This window comes from Alexandromys fortis, unplaced genomic scaffold, assembly GCF_014885135.2.
Source record: "Alexandromys fortis isolate MF-2015 unplaced genomic scaffold, M_Fortis_MF-2015_v1.1 scaffold_244, whole genome shotgun sequence".
Lineage (NCBI taxonomy): Eukaryota > Metazoa > Chordata > Mammalia > Rodentia > Cricetidae > Alexandromys > Alexandromys fortis.
In genome coordinates this window covers 1,580,771-1,603,133 of record NW_026068150.1, presented here as the reverse complement: position 1 = coordinate 1,603,133, position 22,363 = coordinate 1,580,771, and the positions used below count along the sequence as shown (strand labels likewise).

The 22,363-nt window shown below is 41.9% G+C and overlaps 1 protein-coding gene across 13 annotated transcripts in view; it reads left to right on the top strand.

Annotated features, from left to right (window-relative positions):
• Nucleotides 1-227: 227 nt before the first annotated feature.
• LOC126491516 (transducin-like enhancer protein 1) overlaps nucleotides 228-22,363 on the top strand; it is an 89,912-nt gene continuing 67,776 nt past the window's right edge. For all 13 annotated transcript variants that reach the window (XM_050127255.1, XM_050127254.1, XM_050127253.1 and 10 more), the window contains exons 1-4: nucleotides 228-391; nucleotides 991-1,091; nucleotides 2,466-2,529; nucleotides 2,629-2,673. In XM_050127255.1, the coding sequence (XP_049983212.1) occupies nucleotides 368-391; nucleotides 991-1,091; nucleotides 2,466-2,529; nucleotides 2,629-2,673 (234 nt within the window). In that variant the 5' untranslated portion in view covers nucleotides 228-367. The remainder of the gene's footprint in view (nucleotides 392-990; nucleotides 1,092-2,465; nucleotides 2,530-2,628; nucleotides 2,674-22,363) is intronic.

Below are 22,363 nucleotides of genomic sequence, written 5' to 3'. Positions count from 1 at the left end.
CTGAGACGCCGCGCTTGCCGCTGGCTGTCTACGTGGGTTGTAGCCAAGGCGCCACCTGCGCGGCCGCCGCCGCAGGGAGGAGACTCTCAGCCCGCCTGCGTTCGTGAGCCGCCGGAGGGAGCGCGGCCGGGGGACCGGGTGGAGGACCGCCTTGGGACCCGGCGCCCCCGCAGCGCAGACTAAGCCGGCTCGGCCCGCGATGTGGTCCTGAGGGCGGGGGCCGCAGCCGTCGCACCCTGGCCTTGTATCCTGTGCGCCCCGCGCGCCGGCCTGCTGCGCTGCTTCGCGTTCCCCGGCGGGATTCAAGTTGGAAGTGGCGCGGAGGATAGAGCTGTCCCGGAACAGAGCCTCTGCTGCCGCCAGAGCGATGTTCCCGCAGAGCCGGCACCCAGTGAGTCGCCGGCGCGGCTGGGACCCCGTCCCTCTGGAGAGCCCACGAAGCCCTCTTCCCTCTGCCCCGCCCCTCCTGCTGGATGTCTAGACGGGCAGACGGGGGGGTCTCGCAGTCCCCTCGCGCCTGTCCCAAGACCGGAGTGATTCTGGCGTGGCCCCCTCCTCTCGCCTGTTTACATGCAGTCAGTGCGGCCCGGGTCACTTCCAGGACTCAGGGCTGAGAGGGAGTTGGCATGTCTTCTCCGGTCCCCGGGGTCTTTATCGCACGGTTTGGGGAGGGGCGGCCTGGACGGCGAAGAACTGGCCTGGGCCTTCTCAGCTTCTCCGGGCCGGGTGACCCCAGGGGCGTTGGGCACGAACGGTCCTCGTTGGAGGTAGACTTGCTCATGAGCCTCTTGAAAAATTAGGGCCCCGGGAAGATCCGCTTTCTCCCTCTCTAAAGTGAGCCGAGGGCTCGAGTTTGGGGCTTCGTTTTCCACTATTTCTAACTTTATTTTTTGTTTATGTCCCATCCGCTTCTCTCTCCTCTTGACTTTTCTGCTTTACGTCCTCATCTTCGTATCTCCTTCCTTGGTCCCCCTTGCTGGTCACCTGCAGACGCCGCACCAGGCTGCAGGCCAGCCCTTTAAGTTCACTATCCCGGAGTCCCTGGACCGGATTAAAGAGGAATTTCAGTTCCTGCAGGCGCAGTATCACAGGTGCGTGTCGATCTGCTTGGGGTGGTGGTCACCTGTGGGGGAGAGGGGGGGGGTTCTTTCTCACCCGACCAGGCTGCTTGGGCTGTGTGCTTAGTGCTTGTGTCCAGGCGGTGGCGTGTGGAGTCACAGTTAAGCCCTGTCATTCATGTTACCCCCCTTTCTTAGCTCTTTCTGGGCCGCCCCTTCTGTTGTCTCCTCCTCCTCCCATTGTTTCGCCTTTGCGCATTTGTGGCTGTTCCAGGGAGTCCCTTTTCGTGTATTTTGGAGTTGCATGAGAACCGTCAATATTTGCACTTCGTTTATTTATTTTGCAACAGGCTGAACTAAAACATGGGTTCAATCAATGGCTCAGCCCTGGAGTGTGCGTTCAGGAAAGCAAAGCCATGTTGAAATTGCTGTTTGCCATACTAGAAAATTGGGTTGTATGAGACAAAGTCCATTAGGGAAGACTACATGCGTTTAGCTTCCCATCATGGGTGATTAGGCGGTAGAATGTAGATAACGTGCGTGGCCCACACTCTGGGGTGTTTGGATAAGCCAGGGGTATAGACTCAAATTCACATTGACCTCGGCTCTGGGTTCTTTATGTAATGATACCTTCTTCAACGGGTTTGGTAGTGAAAACTCTTATTAATACCCCCATCTATAGTGAATATGCAGAAAGGTTACTTATATTGTTTCTGTGGGATTTTGACTCATTGGAACTAAGCAGTGACTTTGAAGGAGATTTTTACCTTTGTCATGCTTAAGAAAAAGGACAAACTTTTTAAGGTTTGGTGGCTTGGATGTGAGTTTTTTTTTTTTTTTTTTTTTTACTTTGCCAGTGGCTTTTTGATTTTTGATCTTTTATCTACTTTCAGGTGATATCTGCAGAACTTGAGGCATACTTGCACACACAGTTTACTGAACAGGGGCAGAACTTCAACCCACTTCGTTGCTGTAGCTGTCTGTCATATTTTTTCGCAGGGATTCAAAACCAAAGGTTCTGAAAGGCACTAGTTATTATAGGAGTGACTTTCCCAGTGAAGTTTTTCATACCTGAAGACTGCCTGGGCTGGAGCATGGTTGTACAAAGGACAGTCTTTGGTGTGTTCGAGTAGGATGGGGACACATGAGGAGTCAGTCTGTTTTGATGGGTTTCTCCATCTTGCTCTCTCAACATGATGCATGCCCCCATGAACAAAAAGAACAGTATTGGTGGATATTCCCTGTTGTTCACCCTCTTTTCCAGCATTGAATACAAAGACAGCTTTTGGGATGTTTTCCTAGCTTATTACTTTTCCAAATTGTTTTTGCTTGAAGTGCAAATATGTGAGGCAGATGTTAAACAAGTGACATAATGTTTACCCTAAGCTGCCTGTTTTGTTTTCGTAGTCTTAAATTGGAGTGTGAGAAATTGGCAAGTGAAAAGACAGAAATGCAGAGGCACTACGTGATGGTAGGTATCCAAGATGGGACCTTTTTCTTTTCACATAATCGTCTGTGTTCTTTCTACAAAAATGTGAGTTAACGACACGCTTGGTTCTTCTCTTTACAGTATTATGAAATGTCCTATGGATTGAACATTGAAATGCACAAACAGGTAAGCTTTAGCTGAATGTTAAGCTGAGAAAGCAGTTTATAGGATTCTACCTTGCTGGTTTTGTCCTCAGTCACTGTACGGTAGGGGTGGGTGCTTCTGGGCTGTTTTCTACCCTTCTTCGGGTTGGTGTTAATACTGTGCAGCAAGGATTGCTCCTTCACGGTGGTTAAAAGACTAGCTGAGGTGCTCTGGAAACGTTTACATGCAGACAGGAACGGAGCTCCGTTTACTTTTCCACATGGATAGATTTATCCTTTAAAGATCTCAGATATATTGTGGTTGCTGGAGTTTAGGATAGTTAATGTTTTTATATGTTTGGGTATAAAATGTGGAGAGTGAGGGGTACTTGGGAGTTTGTCTAATCAGATTTAATAAAGCATATGTCTGTAGAGTGCTCTTACACTTTGGTGTTCCGTAAAGTGACACTCAGGATTAGTGGCTTATTAGCAAACATGTTTTTGAAAATTTTCTCAGTTGATGCAGATTTGAAGGCGAAAAAAAAAATCTCCTTTTACGCCTGACGAACGTGTCGGAAGGTACTTCAGTCGTAGTGGTTTTAAAAGCATGGAAGATTAGTGACTGGAAAGCTTTAGCAATGACTTGAGTTTGCAAGTTCCCATAAAATTCACACTTATGGCTACTATAATGGTGTATAAAAAGAGTATTGAGCTGGAACAAGACACTAAGGACCTCATAAGAGAAGAAAAGCTAAATGATTGCTCAGCCCAAAGGGCCCTCAATTGAGTAGTCATTGTCTGCCAAAGAAAGCATTAATGGCAGGGTGCAAGTGTTCTGGAGATATGCTGACATTCACTTTATCAAAATGCTGGTACAATAAGTCTTTTAGAAATCGATTGCCTCTTAAAAAATTATCATCAGATGAAGTTGCACAGTTGGACATGTTTCAAAGTACAACAATACAATTCTTACTTGATGTATATGTGTTATTTCATCTTAGACCCTTGTTTCATTAAATTAAAGAGCATGGCTGACCGGCTGGGGCATGGTGGAGAAATTGATTAGTTCAGCCTTCAGATCTTCCTTATATTCAAAGATTTTCATTAAGCAAATCCATTTCAGAGTTGAATTCTGCTTTTGTAACTCTGCAGTCTTTGATTTTTAATTCATCAAGGATTTCATAATTATGTACATTAGATCTGTTCTCTGATACATGTTGTCAGAGCACTAAGTCAGAGCCTTTCAGTATTGTAATGAGCCTTTCATAAAATGTTTGTTTTACTCATTTGCAATTCTTTATGTGGTGCTGTCTTTTTTTTTTTCTTTTTTCTTTTTCCCTTTTTGGTGTTTCTGTGGCTAGCCTGCTTTGCTGAGGTTTTTAAGTCAATGATAGTGAGCTGGAACAGCTTTGGTTTATGGCCATTTAAGTATGTAAGTAAACTTGGTATAAGAATTCTGATTAGCATCTTCTATGCTACTCTGTACGGCATTTTTTCTTTTCTATTATGTATTCTGGGCACTGAGCTTTTTCTCACACATAAACTGGAAGGATTCAATACCCACACACTCTTGTACAAGGGAACAAGTACCTCTAGTTCTTGTGATGTGCTGGTCTTATTGGAGAAGCAGAAAGAGGTGTGTTAATTCTGGATTCTGGTGACTTTTTATTTATGAGAGAAGAAGCAAGGGGCCAGGAGGATCAGACACTCCTGGTGTGAACAGAGTTTTCTCTTGGGTTCTGTACTGTTCTGTCTTGGGCATATACTGTCTCTTTGTATGACAATATGCATTAATAATACACTGTGTGTAATTTCGCCGGTAATTTGAAACAAGTGGGAGGCTAAGAGACATCATGTTCTTCATAGTAGAGTGTTAAGCCCCCTGAAATTTAGTTTATATTGTAAATGCTGACAGACCCTTCACTAGAGTGGTGTGCAAAGCCGTGCTGTAATTCAGTTTAAAGTGGTCTTACATTTGAAAAACATCCTTCTGAGTGTCACACGTTAATAGTAAGTTTTGAGGAGTCATTTGGTGCTGTTAGTGATCATAATTCTTATTAAAACTAGTGACGTCTGGCCCCTAGGGTGTAGCCAGGCTCAAATTGATGCTTTTTGCCGCCTGATCACCAGCATGGCCTAAGTGCTCATTATATTGTAGAGAGGGCCTTTGGAGCTCTCATTAGATTTGACAGGAATTCTCTCTGGGGGGAAACTGGGCATTAGCGAGACTCCTGACAGGCTGAAATTATTCCTGCTTTATGGCTTATAACCAAATGCTAGCAAGGCATCATCAGGGGACACAAAACATTGTCATTTCTGACAACATCTTTGTTACTGAAAAAAGGGTAGCCATAAAAAAAGGGTAGCAATGGGGGAATTTTGCACGGAGAGCACTTTAATGCCGATAAGATTTGTCTCTAGTGCGGCTCCTGCCTTCCCGGCCCAGCTTTCAGCAGCTTTGTCAGGATCTTACTGCCGACTTCTCTGTCTGGAAGGTTTAAAGTGGAAGTACCTCCAAATCAAGAGTGGTCTAATTGTGGTTTCCTAACTTGGTGTGGTGCCCACAATCCATGTTTATGTTGTGTCAACACTTCCTGATAAAACCTTCCCATGACTTGCTCGCCTCCATTCTCGGCTGGTTACAGAAAAGGCAGCTTACTGAGACAGGTTTTTTTTTTCCCCTAGTGCTTTTTAATAGGCTGCTGTCTGTCTTTGCCCGTGTAGGTGGTAAATTCTATTTCTGATCACAGAGAGGTGGGACCTGTTTGTGAGAAAGCAAGGCAATTCTGAGAACACCAAAGTGTTGAAAATTACATTGAAAATAACAAGCTGGTGTGAGTCTTCATTCAGGAGCAGGTCCCCAGTGTATGAGCTATAATTTGTTGTTGTTGTGTTCTGTGTGTCCCTTAATATTTTGGGAAACAAGATGTGCTGGTATTACCTTTTCTGCATGGTGATAGGGGCAAGGCTACAAGCCTGATGTGGTGGCAAATACCTGTAATACCAGTCTGGTAGTAAGGCAGGGGTTAAGACTGAGGTCAGTGTGGGTTGCATAATGAGACCACCTCTCAAAGAAAGGGTGTGTGTGTGTCTGCAAGTGGTGTTCCTCGCCTTTGTACCATTTTTCAATGGCAGTCTGCCTCCTGTTGAGCTGGGTAAGTGGCTTGCTCTATCTTGACACCTGCTCAGAACTTGGAGATCAGGGCTCAGCATCATGGAAGCTTTAGCTGTAGTTGCCTGTTCCAGAGAGTTACCAGAGCTGCTTCCTGTACCCTCCAGGTTGCTTTGGGAAACAAGAAGCCAGTTGCAGAATCAATTTTGGACCTGTGTCATGACCTGCACCTTTTTTGCTGTGTATCTCTCCAGTTCACTGTTTCTGTGTTAACTTTACAACTTACTATTCAAAAACAGGTAGCTAGATGAATTATTCTGTAAGCTAGGGAAGTCAGCAGCACTGGTTTTCTGTGATTTGAGATCTGTGGGGATCTAGCCATGGGAAGGTAGAAAGTTGTATACCATTGAGCAATACTGTTCTCATCCTAAATTGTGTTCAGGAACAAAAGAAACATGGCAGGATTCTTGTGGGAGAATGGCAGTCAAGCAGACACGGTCTGTAACTGCTTTCTGTTAGAGTGGGCAAGATGAGCTCTGGGACTTCAGCCTGACACTGGAAGGAAGGACAACCATTTTTTCAGGTCTGATTTTGGGTGCGAGCATGTGGTATTTCAGCACAAGCCCAGTATCTCCCATCAAATGAATTTTGGAGTGAAACTATCGTTTACCATTTGGATGCGTGCTTTTGATTTTTCCTAGAAAAGAGTATTCTTTGTGTGCATGCCTGTGAATTATTTAGGTGGAACTGGTAGGGATTCATTCCTTAGCAGTGAAACATTTCCTAGTTTTCTGTAAAATTCACCATTGTTTCTGCTTTCATTCTCTTGCTGAGGGATGGCTTTGATTCGTGACCTTTCTGCTTTTGCTCCCCAGGTGCTGGGATTGCAGATATATGTGGCCACGTTCTGTTTTTTATTCTTTATTTTTTTTTATTATTTTTTGAAAAGTGTATGTTGTTTGTCTGTAGTTTGTTGCTTTGAGAATTTTTAAACATTATTTTGTGTGTGTGTGTGTGTGTCGGCATGTGTGGCAGGCATATTTACCTGTTAAACCATCTCACTGGCCCCAAGATTCTTCTTTTGGAAGGAGCACAGGATCCCATACATGTCAGACATCTGATCTGCTACTGAGTTGGTAACACCTTACAGCCTTGAGAGTGCATCCCCGCCCCCCTTCACAGACTACGAATGACTGACTAGCCAGAGGGTAGCACTTAGATTTAAGCTCTACCCGGTTTTAATCAGCGTGTACAAAGAGAGTAGCTGTCATCAAGATTGGAGTGGCCCCTAACTTCATTTTCATGAGCCAGGCTTGTCCTTTACAAGCATAAGTTCAATGAGATAAAGCTGTGTTTAAAGCCTGGAGTTTGAAGTGCAAGATTAGCTTGCAGAATTTTTTTTTTTTTTCTTAAATCAAACAGGGCTGATTTTGTACTACCTAACAGTTTCTTTTCCAGCCCTTTGTCTAGTTTCTGTCCTTGGCCTGTACTGTGGCAAGAAAAGTGTGGAATCTGGCTAGGAATTTAAGGACGCATAATGAAAAAAAGTTCTCATAGGCTTAAGAAAAAAGATTTATATTCAGTTGCGTTTATGTTAGGGGTTTCCACAGTGGGAGCAGGTGTGTATGTAAGTAGTGCAGAAGGAGGTCAGGAGGAGTTGGATTTTCTGGAGCTGGAGTTACAGGTGTTTATGATCCAGCCTGTGTCAGAAACTGAGAGTGGTTTTCTGCAAGGACAGTGGCCTCAGACAAAGGTGAGGAGAATTGAACCTGGGTCGTTCCCAGGCCAAAGTCGCCTCTCCCACATTACTGCACGGCCTGGGAGAGTTCCTGAGATGTATGAGTTTGCTTTGGATAGTTAGAGGTCACATAATTAGGGACTGGGCATCTCATGAAAGAGTTTTCAGGCCCTCCAGTTATGTCTTTGTAAATTGAAGGTGAGGAGCCCCACCAGCACAGGTTTACAGATCCAGCACTCTGTGTACAGATTGAGGGGAGTCCTTCACCAGAGCACTTAAGATGTTCCACCAAATAGTGTTTGTTAAGACCACAAACAGAAAAACTTTTCTTCAGTAAATAAATCCCCATTGAGTGGTATTTAAATATAGATTTAGTTACTGGTTCATGGACCATTTTACATTTCTGTACAGTTGGGTCTTTGTTCTTTTCCTCCTTATGGTTTCTGGAAGTGGATTAAATAAGAGGAAACAGGAGGCATTTCAGGAGACTTTACTCAGTCATTCTGTCCATCTCCACTGCTTACTGATTTTGTTTGAGAGTCTGGCCTTGAACTCAGGATCTTCTGCTCCAGTCTGTCCAGTGTTGGGATTTCAAGCTCTTGTTTCCAGCTAGATGGCTTTTTAAATCCAATTTTAAATGCCCACTTTTGTCTTTTTGACAAAGTTGAATGTTTATACCGTCAAAGTAGCCCTCATAATAGTGTTAGAGAATTCGGCAATAGTGTGTAATGCAATACTTTCCGTAGAAAACAGAACAAAACATATATAGTCATGCTTTGAAGTGTTGTAGTGCTTCATTGGGATGGAACTCAGGGCCGCACATGGCAGATACCCAACCTAACTTGTTATTTTAAAGAGTGCTGGGGTATATGTGTTGGGAAGCTGGGATAGGTGCAGGTAGGGAAAAGATGTTTTTTTGTTTGTTTGTTTGGTTTGATAGGATGTTCATTTGCATATTGCTTACAAAGCTTTTTACTGGGCTTTGTATGTGGTATCATAAAAAACTAAAAAAATTATATTTTCAAATTTTCTCACCTTACTCTCCATTTACAATATTTTATAAATGTTAATACAGTAATGAAGTAACCTGTGATTTAGCATAATTATTTCAGTTTTTAGAATTTAAAATTTGAATTACTGTTTCATACTGTTAACCAGCTTTGAAGTAACCACAGAATTATTATGCGAACATAGCGTTGACTTCCTTTCCCTTAAAACTTTCATATTAGGTATAATAATGGTTTTCTTAAGTTTAAGGTCAATACTCTATGGTACTTCTTTGCCATTTTTGGTAGGAAAAAATGGAGAACAAGGGAAATTTCTAAAATTTTCAATCAATGAAACTTCCTTCATCTGCTAAATAGAAGAACTGTGGAAACAGCCCCACCAAGGAGCAGTGAACAACAGATACTGCTAGGTGCTCATCATCCTTTAGAGGCGATGAGATCATCGCATGCTAATGCGGGGCACAGTCACGCTGTACAGGTAACCCTCTGCAGTGCTTGCAGTATTGACTGAATTTGTTTTAGCAGCATAGCGATCCAGTCGGGGTATTGACCCGTGATGCCTTGTGCATCCTGCTCACAGACTAACCGTGCTAATTTATCAGTATATTTCACTGGCTTACCCAGTTTGTCCCCTGGTAAAATACACACTATCTCTGTCAGAGAACTGCTTTTCAGCATGTTACCACATTTAGAACTTAGGACTTTTTACATAGTGGGTGCTTCAGGAGCTTGGGCGTTGGGGTCTTCTTTAATTTCTCTCTTGTTCTGCTGTTCACTCACCCATCACCTTCGATGTCCACTTCTGAGTATTTTCCCTGTTAATGGTCTTCGTTTGCTGTATTGTCTTTATTTTCTATTCTGCAGTTCTTTTAATCCAGACAAATTGGTCTCTTTATGTTAAAAATTTCAGACTTTTTTTGAACATTACGCGGCCTCCCTCAGCTTCCTTCAGGGTCTTTTTATGTCAAGGCTCTCCTGAGAGTTTATAAACCCACAGTAGGCTGTCACACCACTTATTTCAAATCAGTGTTTTGTCTCATGCCTTGTTTATTACTCTGGCTCATCTATAGTCTGCTGGAAGCTTGTTTACATACATTCTCAGGTGTTGAGTTATATATCACAAACTTGATAGTCTTCCATGTTCCATAATGGTTGCAATCATTTTGGATCCTCATCCTCAGAAATTTAGAAAACCAACCACTTGTGCCCATATTGTCCAGATACAAAACATAACCCTACGCAAAAATTGAGATCCGTCAGTAAGTCCATGGAATCCAGATGAAAACCCTGAGTCAGGAGTAGTCATAATGGACCTTATGCTGAAATTTAAAATGAAATCTGTTTAGTTGAGCACTGATAATCTTTTCTAACTTGCTTGGGTTTTTATTTTTATTTCTTTAAACTTGTTTGAGACAGTCTTATTATGTAGCCCAGTCTGAACTGGAACTCGTGCAGATCAGGCTGGCTTCAAACTCGGATCTTCCTGCCTCTGCCTCTTGAGTGCTGGGATTAAAAACATGTTATTGCCTGGCTCTTTTTCTTCTCACAAGTAGTTTATACTTCAAATATCCCAGTGCTTCCAGGCTTCAGGAGCATACAGCTGCCTGAACTAGTTCATGGAAGCTGCTGCTGCTTTTCTTTAGTGGTTGTGTACCACCTTATGTGGGTACGAGGTTGAACTTGGACCTTTGTAGGAACTTTTAACTGCCAAGCATCTCTCCATTCCTCCACCTTGCCTATTTATTTATTTATTTATTTATTTATTTATTTGGTTTTTCGAGACAGGGTTTCTCTGTGGCTTTGGAGCCTGTCCTGGAACTAGCTTTGTAGACCAGGTTGGTCTCGAACTCCACCTTGCCTTTTTAAACAGGGTCTTGCGTATCCAAGACTGGTGGCAAAGTCACCATGTAATTCCCTTTCCCTTGAGTGCTGGGATTATTCATAGGTACTTAGGCTACCATGCCTGGTTTTCCACGGAGGCTTCTTCATCAGGAGTTTAATTACACTAATTTATTTAGATTTGGATTAAAAGAAAAGGACAAAATATGTTGTTTTTGAAGCCTGTGTTTTAGAGTGAACCGAATAAACCATTGCTTGTCAATTATGGACAGTCAAGCTGCTAATAAAATTGGTGATTAAATTGTATTACTGCAATTATATAATGATTGTAGACACAGTTTTGCTTTTTTTAAAAAAAAAAAACTTCCAAATTTTATGTCCGCCACTCAAACACTTTATTATATAAAAACTAAATATTCAGGAAAGGAAAGAGGACCAGAAAGGTGTCTCAGCAGTTAATAAAGGCTAGGCTTACAACCAAAAAGAACAAAAAGGAGAGAAAAACGCAGTGAAAACTCATTAACACTCATTTACCTATTTGGTGTCTGAAGTCTGTAAATTAAAACATTTTATACTTCTTGCCAGTTGGTTGTTGGTCTTGGTGTGTGTTCGGGTGGGGAGGCATGGCTGACCTAACCAAGGCTGGCTTTTACTATTTTGCCAAGGATGTCTTTGAACTGTGACCCACTTGGTTCATCTCCTTGGAGCTTGGATTACCTCTTTAAAGAAAGAAGGATCTGGGGAGTGGGGGTGGGCTTGGTAGAGGACAGGGACTTTTCTTTTTCAACCAACTTTAGTCTAATTTGATGTGAGGGAGGAGTCTTTATATGTATCTGTCTTAATGGATTCTTCCTTCTTTCAAATAAACTTACCCTTGTGCTTTTGCATGTTTGGATTGCTGACTTACATAGTGTTAAGGTGCTTTTCTTCAGCCCACCCAGCAGCCCCGATGTATACACACCACCTTGTTTTAGGCCCTTTAATGTAACTTTAAGGGACCTTGGAAATCTGCCCACTGTTTTTGCTAGGGAGAAATTGTTTTATTATTAACAAGCAGGGACAGGAAATGCTTTTGCAAAAGGAGGCTAATTTTGAAATTTGTATGTATATAGAAAGTGCCCTAGTTAGGTATTTTATTTGTAGTTGGTAAAAGAATGTGAGGTGCCAGGGAGCAAACTCTGAGGCTCCCTGTATGAGAAACACAGTGGTCTCCCTAAGGCTTAGGTTGCCAGGCCCCAGGTTGGTTTAAGAGCCAAGTTTTTGTTCCTTGCCATCACCCTTTCGATGCTTTGAGCAAATAATGAGTCAGAGCCACTTAGAAATGTAGTGACCAGTGGTGTATTGACATGCTCAGACACTGAAGAAACTGCATCAGGGAGGTAAACCACTGGGATTTGCAGTAAATATATTACAGCACACAAGTGACTTGCCAATACTGCTTGTTTAGCAGTTTGCAAGGGCAATGGCAGTATAGATTTTTGAATTAGAAGGGAAGGGCTGTTCTTTCTCTGTGCAGGAACATCTACTTGATGTCTGGGGAGGAAATTGATTTGGGAAACAAAATATAGCTGCCTTTATTTATGCCATTTCATAGACTTCTATGGATTCATGAATGAAAATAAAAAGGTTGTTTTGGGTTTAAGGAACGGTATGTTAATGTTCTTAGTTCAAAATGGAAAAGGATGGACTGTAGGGATGGAGGAAAGGCATCCTGTGCACATGTAGCTTGCAGTTAAGATACTTGCTCCATTCAGTTTTTTGTTGTTGTTTGTTTAGCACAGGGTCTCATGGAGCCATGTTAGCCTCCAGTTCACTGTGAAGGCTGGAGTTGGACTCCTGTCACCCTATTTCCAATTTATAAGGATTGAGATTATAGGCATGTGGTATTCACAACCATTCTCCCTCCCCCCTTTTAAATCTGTTTTTTTTTTTTTTTTTTCCTCTCTGTGTTTTTGGTTTTTCGAGACAGGTTTCTTTGTAGCTTTGGAGCCTGTCTTGGAACTAACTCCTATAGATCAGGCTGGCCTCGAACTCAGAGAGAACCACCTGCCTCTGCCTCCTGAGTGTTGAGATTAAAGATGTGCACCACCACCTGGCGACTTAAATCTGGTTGTTGTTTTTTTTTTTTTTTTTTTTTTAATCATTTTTTTTTGAGATGAATTTTGCCTTTGCAGCTGGGCTTGCCTTGAATTTGAGATTGCCTTGTCTCCCCAGACAGAGCTTGCCAGCATAAACCATCATGCCCAGTTTAATTAGTCGTCCTTCTTAGTATTTGGTTCCCATGGAGCTTCTTGGGAATTGCTCTGCAAAAGCTTCCTTTCAGCTCCCTCGGTTTCCCCTTCTCTGTGTGTGGATATGAACTCCGTCACCTTCAGTGATGTATTCAGTAAGTGAGAATACAGACAAGTAAAATTAGGGTGTGACCAAAGCAGCTCCCTCACAGGTCATTATTATTTCTGAGGGGAGGTTGAAAGCCACTATCAAATCTGTTAGCCCCTTCAAACTTCATTCATGTTCTTGGCCTTGCAAGTCTTGCTCCTCTTGTACTTACGTCTTGCATTCCCAATGTTTATTTTTTTCCCCTCTCTTCAGTCACTTTTTATTTTTCTCTTTGTAATTTTAAAATGTTCTGTATTGATATCTTCTCTAGATCATAAGCATTTGTCTTTAGATTCAAAAGGGGGGGGGAAGAAAACAAAAATACAGCCCTTTTGATAATCTCCACTGTTTAACAAATATAAAATAATTAAAATAATAAACACATGCCTACCAGCAATGTGGCTCAAGTAATTAACATAACTAAAAAGGAAAATATAGTGGGCTGAGGGTTTTGTTTTGTGTTTTTCATTTATTAGGATGGACAAACACTAAGACTTGGTTCATTTTTACAGAAGTGAGTTCAGCTGTATAAATGGAAGAGGTTTGTAGGTGTGGTTTAGATTTTTTTTCTTTTTTGTTGTAACAAACTAACTGAAGTTGAATAAATTGCCTTCCTGAAGATAAAGGGGTTTGTCTGCAGGGTTGCTAGGTCAAGTTGTGTGGTTAGAGAAAGTTTCAAGCCTTGAAACAGGGTGTGTGTGGGTGTATGGGTATGTGTGTGCGCGCGCATGTATATGTAGGGGGTGTTGTCTGCATGTGGTATGTTTTTGCAGTATAATCTGTCAAGTGCTGTGCAGAAGACTTGTATATTTCTGTATCTATCTGATCTTGAGATGTTTGTTGACTTGTCACATTTACAGCTCTTGCCTAAATATTAATATTTGGAGAAGTAAAAACAAAACAGCAAAACCTCAGGCCAGAATAAAGACTGACCTTTGAGAGTGGTTGTAGATATTTATTATCTGTATTTTGAGATGGGTCTTGCTATGCTGTTGCCCAGACTATCGTGAACTCCTAAGGTCCATGAGCCTTCTGACTCAGTTTACCAAGCAGCTGGAAGTACAGACATGGGCCTCTGTTTCTGGCTGACATGCTGGCAGTTGAGGCTTTAGGACTCAGGAGACATTTCCTATGCCTGTGGTAAGCACTTAGGATGAAGAAAGGCATAGTTCAGTTAAGCCTGTTCTAAGGAGCTGTGAAGTAGCCCAGTTGTCCTGTCTGTCGATATAGGAAAACTGGTTGTTGACAGCTGCTTTGGCCTGCCAGTTGGCTGGGGTTCCAGAGCCTTTCCATTTGTAAGCATGCTGACTCTCTCTTATGCTCCTGGGCCATGAGCTCCCTTGGAGCCAGTGTCTGCATAGCTGTAGAGAAGACTGGAATTGGCCCACTGAAGTGCATCCAACACCCATACTTTTTAGCTGACCAAAGGCCAAAATCGTACTGCCAAATTCAAGATAGGAACTGCCAACTTTTGAATCTTGTAAGAAACCTGTTTCTTACTGATTTCCTTGGGTGTAGGGGTACTGTTGAAGTAAATGAAGGATATTTGGACTGATGATTTCTGTGATGGCCCCTAGAGTTTTCCAGCTGATTGTTCATTTATATATCTGTATTCATTTCTATTTCTTGGCTGATTGACAGGGAACTTAACTCAGTTCCCTTCAAAGAACCCGAATTCACTGGCAGAGTATTTTAAATAATAATTTTAGCTATTGTTTTGACCATCTATGGCACAGCTTCAATATCTAAGAAGTGATTTAAAACAAGTCATTTTTTCTCATCAGCTTCTGGGATTACTCTTCCAGTTTCCTTCACTCTTGAGATTGACATTGCTCATTAGTTTGTATGGAGCAAGTGTCAGTTGTTTCTCAGATTAAAGCAAGGATGGGGAAGTGCTTTTTAAATAGCCTTTGCATTGTGAGAATATTAGTATTGACACTGTTTATAATCTGGAGTACAGTTGGAAGGCCAGGTTCTGCTGTTTGTTCCATACTGGCTAATATGGCTGTACAGGGAAGATGAATGTGGCTCCTTTTCCAAGTCTATTACTCAGGAGGACTGTAAATTTGATTGGCTGTTACAATTCTAGCAGAATCATTCGATTTGAGAGCAATAGAAAGATAAGATATCCAATTACTCAAATGATTTGCAGGGTTAGCCAACGTTGTCATGGAGACATGAGTTGGAACAAATTAAATTTTAAGCAATAAAATAATCTTAAAGCCCGTCTGGGAACAAGAAAATTTGGCAGTAGCACTTACCTGAATTGAATCTTAGCTTGACACGATGTTGTTTGACATTGATATACTGTGGAGGCCTAAACTTTATATATAGTACATTATCTTTAAGAAGTATCCCTGCTAAACCAGTGAAGGAGAATATTGATATAAAAATCAAGGGGCATGTACATTTATACTGTGGCTTAAATGGTAATTGGCCCTCGGTTCCTACGATGTTTTGTATTTAAGGATTTAAATGCCTTAAAGATGAAGCGGCTTTAATTGAACATTTAAAGAAAAGATTGATTTAGCAGCCACGTGAGTTTTCCGAGCAGCTCTGCAACTGTGTGTTTGAAGATGCAGTAGAAATCCTGTGGCAGCCTGTCAGTGGGGGTGGAGGTGTGAGCATGCATATGTCTGCATTGCACAACTGAGGAGAGTTTTGACATATACTTCTGCGCTGAAGGTACTTCTTTGTATTCGCTACTTTGTGGTGTCACTTGAAGACTGGAAAACTGTTCCAAATTTCAGGTGATGACCTAACACCTGAGTGAGCTCTGGTCTAAGATTTAGAGGTTATTCCCCTTATTGTTACATTGTTTAACTGATTCCTGTCTTGTGCCTTGGATTTGAAAGCTGCCCAGTGCCCAGAAGCTCAGCGGGAGGGCCTTTTACCCAACTGTCTGTCAGGTAGAAGGAGATTTTCATCTGGTCTGAGGGCGAGCCATTTGCCGCAATCTCACAGCCTTCGATTTTCTTCCCATCCTAACCACAGATCATCTCAAATGATTCAGTAATGACCAAAAGTGCAATATTGACCTTTATTCCCTGGTGGATTACTGTGTTTCACAGTCCAAATGGCAGGAAGTCTCTTCTGTTCTGCAGAATGAATGCAACATTATTGAGTCAGCCTAGCCCTGTGGGAACCACACAAGTGCAGACCAGTGTAACAGAATATGTGGGTTAAATTTGGTTTCTGATGCTCTGGGAAACGAGAGCTGGCACGTCCTGGAACGCACACAGTTAGTGGGGGTATATTTGGGATGTTTTTTAAAAACACCCACATGCATTGATTTGTCAGCTTTTAAAGTAACTTGTTACTTGGTTCTGTTCCTGACGTAAATGCCTCTCATTTCTGCAATCCTGGGTTGCGGTCTCATTCACATTGTACTTCTCTGAACCTCAGGACCCTAATCATAAAACCACGTATCATCATTACAAATGGACATGACTGCACATTTGGAAACTGTCCATTTTCTTTATCACACTTGTTCTTATGCATATTTTGGTTAATTTGTATATCCAGGAATCTTGTTTCCTCTGTGCAGCATACTATTGTTCAGAAAGCAGGTAGGCTGTTGTTATCTTAGAGGACTGATGCTCTCATTTGAATTGGATTTCTCTGTAAGTTATATTTCAATGTTTTATCCCCATCCCCATAAAACAGTAATTTAATTTGTAGTTAAAGTATAATTCCTGATTGCCTGCCTCAAGCAAAGCTGCATCATTATCCAGTAGTTCTGTGTACTCCGAGTAGTTCTACAAACTGTCTTCTACATAGTGAAGCATCTCTGGGTGTTATGCCTTGTAGATTTGTTCTAAATTGATTTTGAGACTTTACTTTGTTATCTGTTCATATTCGTCTCCAACTTGTAGTACATTCCACTGCTGTTGTACCGACTAAGTATGACTGGGACTAGTCCATAGACCCTGTGGTAGTTCCTCTGCTCCCTCCCCACAGTTCCGTCTTCTGGATACTCTGGAGCTTTCCGGTTCCTGATGTTGATTGAAAAGAGTCAAGCCAGGTGGTGGTTGCACATGCCTTTATTCCTAGCATTTGTGAGGCAGAAGCAGGCAGATCCAAGATCAAGGCCAGCCTGGTCAACAGTAAACTTCAGAACAGCTAGGACTACACAGAGAAAAACAAAACAAAAACAAAAAAGCCAACAACAAAAATGATAGAATTAAGCATGCCCACTTGGGAAACCAGGATCATTGCTTTCCTTCCTGTGGTACTATTCCTGACTGATAGCTCAACCTGGGGGAAATGGTAAGGCAGCTCAGGCGCTGGATCTTTTCAGCTAAAATTAAGTAACACAGATACATGACACCCGCACATCCACTGTGCTAGACCATGGCTATCCTTGATCTGGGTCTTGTGTAGTAGTAGAGTAGCAGCTTTCCCTGAGATGTCTCCTGGGAAGAACAGCAACTGCTACCATGTGTGTACAGGTAATTCAGTTGTATATAGTGTGTTGATGAAGTTAGCAAACCCACAGTTTCACCCTCCATCCACGTTGGCCAAAGATTTCAATATGTTAAGGAAACACATGCAGAATTGCTTCTTCAATTATCGCAAAGATGTAAACCTCAGGAGCAAAGAACTTTGCTATGTCACAATGGACAGTACAAGATAGTGGGTCACAGGTGACTGGAGGTCAGTACCAACCAGAAATAAGTGGCAGGTGCCTCAGTAATAGCTGAAGTAAAGGGAATGATGTTTATATCATTGCTGTGTCCCCCGTCTTTTGAAACAGTCACTTAAGCTTTCCATTCAGAGTTTGACTCTTTGTATCCAACCTCGGTGGTCTCACACAGGTCCTGTTTCGGTTTAGCAGTTGCAATTCTAATCTGGGGATGATGATGATGTCATTGGCTTTTTCTCCTACTGATCTGGCTGTTCTATGAAGTACCTGATTTTTCATATACTGCCAAGTGAGCAAGATCTGTGAGAAGAGTTGGAGGTGTGCCTAGTTTGGAGTAGCTATGGAGAGATTGGCTCTGTCCAACCCAGAGCAGTAGAATTTGTCTTGGAAGCCTGTGGAGTCACAGAAGGTATTTTGCTTTAAGGGCACCAAAAGCTGTCTTGTTTTTCAGTCCTGTAACAAGTCAATATGATTTCCTGTGAACAGGCCCTTTGTGAACTCCGTAACAAGGGTTTCTGAATAATAGAAATGAGCCAGTTACAAGCCTAAACAGCTGTGATGCTTTTGTCAAAGATGCAGCTTTACCAAAGTGACAAATTAAAGCCCAAATGTTCTGCTTGGCAACAGTTGGGTCAAAACATTTAAATCATTAATTAGAAGGAACTGAAGGTGGGGGGCAACTGACACAAATACATTACAAACTCAGACCTCATCTTAAAAATGCAACTGAATTCTTTGGGGAAAAAATTAGGGCAGCCCTCAAGTGGGGCCTGACAAGCTTGTCATTTGCAAATAAATCAAAAGACCATCATTGCAGGAAGGAGACCCAGTGAATAGGTTGCTTTGTCATTCTTTGATGAGCCCTACACTCAAGCCTGCTATTAAAAATGAATGCATTCAAGAGGCTCTGCATTAAGAACATAAACAATTAAGGGCACTTGAGCTGGTCTGCTGAGAGCTGCTGAAGAGAAGAGATGGCAGAGTTTCTGCATTCTGCCTCCAGAGCCAGAGAATGGGAGCAATTAGTGTTGCTATCTCCACCCAGGCAGCCTTCGGCACTTTTTTCTTTTTTTTCTTTTCTCATAACTCCTCCTTGTTTTCAGAAAGGCTGAATATAAAGATGAGCATTGAAAGGAAGAGTGCCTGAACCTAGTGGGAAGGCTCAGGTTTAGCAAGTGTAGAGGCTACCAGGTGCGAGGAGGGGGAACATAAAAGTTATTATCTACAGTCCTTGTGATACATTCTGCACAGCTGACCCACCAAAGGCTTTCTTTCATTTGGTTCTCTTTGTCTTATATTCGTTACAATTTTTAAGAAGGAGTACATTTGCCTTGCCACGGGACAGGGTAATCTGGATAGTACATGAGATTTTATACAAGAGAAAAATGTGATCCTGGGCCCTGGGCTTGTGTTTTTCAGTTGGATTTGTTTTATAGAACTATAAAAAAAAGTCGCTCAGATGTCATAGCAAGGCTTTGGAGAGAATCCTAGATGTGCCACCAGATTGTTCTGACCTTAGGCTGGTTATTTTAACCTTTGAGTTCATTCCAAGAGGATTTAGTTTGAAATTGAGAGAGATGCCACAGGGCCAGGCTGAAGTTAAGCACAAGATGCTGTGCCAACATGTGCTAGTAGAGTATGCTAGATCCCAAAGTGACCCTGAGTTCCCACAACTGCAGGAACACCTCTGAACCATGAGAAAGAATTGCAAGTTTCCAGGCCCAGATCTCTGGCAGAAGCTCTGGAGCTAAGGGAAATGCTCTGGAGACCAGACATCACTTGTTGACTGAGATTTCTGTCCTGCCTGGTCCTGCAGTCATTCAGTCCCAAAGAATCATACAGAGGTCTACATTAATTATAAACTGATTGACCCAGTATCTCAAGCTCTTCTTATTAACTAATTCTTATAAATTATATTAGCCCATAGTTCTTTTCTGTGTTGGCCATGAGGCTTGGTACCTTTTTCGGGGAGGCAGTCACATCTTGCTTCTTCCTCTGTGGCTGGATTACAACTGTAGACTGAAACTTCCTTTTTCCCAGAATTCTCGTTGCTCCGCCTCTACTTCCTGCCTGGCTACTGGCCAATCAGCGTTTTATTAAAAATAATACAAGTGACAGGATAAAAGACCATTGTTGCACAGCAATCACTGATCACCTCACTTTGAAGATAACTCACAGGTCAGGGCTGTTGCCTAGTGGAGCAGCATGTGTCTAACATGTACTAGGCCCTGGATTCCATCTCTGGAAGCAAGACAATAAAGTCAATCCCATATCCTTTCATTTTTTTTTAGTATTTTTCCTAATATGTCATTAGTGATTTTATTGACATTAATCAGAAGTCTTAATAGGTGTATTAAGTCTATCTTTAGTTTATTAGGATTTGGTGTAACCTTACCTTTTCATAAGCATTTTGTTAATACCAACCAGGGATTATAATGTGAAGCCACAGAATAACAGATGTCCTAAAGGTTTCTCTTTCTTGCATAGGGGATGGGCACACTGGATATGATTTGCAGTGCTATGTACATAGATAGCATTGTTGGGGAAAGTCTGTATACATAGTTCAGACTTGAACTAACTGTAGGTATGTCAGAGTTACCTCCAGGAACTAGAAATGTTTTTATGGTTTGTGCTCCATAGGTAGGTAAGAGTGACTGATATTAATATAATGTTCTTTGCGCTAAAGATAATGGCTATAGCTTGCTTGGTTTCAGCTTGTAGTTCATAGTTGGGAGTTGCTTCTAACACGCCTGTTCTGGCATGCAGAGCCTTTCTGCCAGAGCAGCGAGAGTACAGTAATTTTGCCTTTACAGGTCACAAGGTGTACTTGTTATGCCATTATTAGCTGAGGGGCAGCAAGGCATGTCTGGATTGAAGTGAAGAGACACCATGACCACGACATTTCTTATAAAGGAAAGTATTTAATTGTGGCTTGCTTACAGTTCAGATGGTTAATCCATTATTGCCATTGTGGGAAGCAAGACAGCATGCAGGCAGACATGGTGCTGGAGCTGAGGGTCCTTACATCTTGATACAAAGGCAACAGGAAAGTGAACTGAGACACTGGGTGTGGCTTGAGCATATATGAGACCTCAAAGCCTGCCTCTTTAGTGATGTACTTCCTCCAACAAGGCCACACCTAGTAGTGTCACTCCCTGTAAGAGTCCATTTTCTTTCAAACCATCACACTGCCCAATTGCATTGCTTTGTGAATAAAACTTGAGTTTATCAGTTTTGGATATGGGACTGGTAATCGTCCTTTACTGTGTTAGTAAATCATTTCCTTTAAGTATTGATGTCTATATATGTGATTTGAAGATGGACAGAGAGACAGGTGTACAAATGATATCAAGGATTGCCAAAGTAGCCTGTCTGGGTTCTGGAGCTGATAGCATTCACTTTCCTTAAATAATAAATAATAGATTGAAACAATAAATTAAGAACAGTGTTCCAAAAGACTCCGATGTTGAGGAAGTCAAGTCACATACTTCTTATCATGCAGCATAATCTCTTTTTGTTTTGGGTATCAACTTACAGCACCTGGCTATAAACGTGGCCTTTGATGAAGGACATGCACACGTGTCCACACTGCCACAAGGTTTCTCTTCCCTCTCATTTCATCTGGTGACTTGCATTGGCTATTTTAGAACCATCATCAGTGTGATTTTAATGGTTACTTGCCATGCCTGTGGGTTGGCATGTATTTTACCATTCCTTAAGTATTACACAGCTGATTTATCAGGAGGCAAATGTTAGGTTTCTCAACAACTGTGGAAATTTGTAATGTGTTAAACTACTATTGAATCTATCTCCTTTTTCCCCCTTTGCTTTTAAAACAATGTATGCAGTGAATTTTTTTCCACATATGGAATGCTTTTCAATTTGAAATATTTCCTTGTTAGTAATTTTTAGCTCTGGGGAGCTTTATTCCAGGATTTAGATAATTTTCTGGTTTTGATACTACACTGTCTTATTGCCAAGATCAATTGTATCGGAACCAGGTGCACAGCTCAGTAGTAGAGCTCTTGTCTGCCATGCGAGAGGCCCTAGTGTCACTTCCCAGTGCTGCTAAAAACAAAACCAAGAATGACCACTGTGTTATCTAGCTGTCCTCAGTGACATGTATTTAGTCCACCTTTCCTGAATACTCAAATTAGATTGTAATAAAAAGTTTATTTTTTCAAACAGAGGCTAATGTAGCCCAGGTTCAACTCTGCTTCACTCTGTAATTATAATGACTTTGAACTCATCCTCCTGCCTCCTCTCCCAAGTGTTGAGATTTATAGTCATGTGCCATAATACCCATTTTTTTGGGGTACTACAGTTTACATTCAGTGCTTTGTACATGTTAGACAAACAATTTGCTACCCTTAGTCAGTGTGTGTGTATGTTACATTATATATGCATGTTATATATAATGTTAAGTGATAATAACAAGATCCAAATGACCCACCTTATGAAGAACTTACCAACACTTCATTTACTGATTTTTCTCTAAACCTCAAGATTGATAGAGGGGGAAGAGAAAAAAAATCACTTTGGCAGCCTTTAGTGGAAGCACTACTTTTTAGGATCCTTCACTTTGTAATTTAATCCTGGTGGAGTTTCACTTCCCTAAACTGACTTTGGGCAGAGAGCCCTGGGACTGCCAAGAGACCTATGGGCAATTATTCTCTCACCTCCTTACCCTGCCTCGAGCTTCAAACAGCACTCATTATGCATTAACTTTGGGTGTAGTGGGGGAGTGTATGATCCCCGGGGAGTGGACTCTTTAATCTTTGTAATAGGACAAGGTGTGAGCTTTTAGGAATCAGAATTCTGTAATTGTCCAATGTAGTTCCCCCAGGGACACACTTCAGTTTAAAAGCCACACAAAACATTCCAGTTTTTTCCATTGCTGGGCTTTGGGGTATCTCATGGTTTTAGCTCCTTGAATGATACATACACTTCTACATTGCTGTTGTTTGGGTTGTCTTAGGGATCAAACCCAGGGCTTTGTGCATTCTGAGAGCG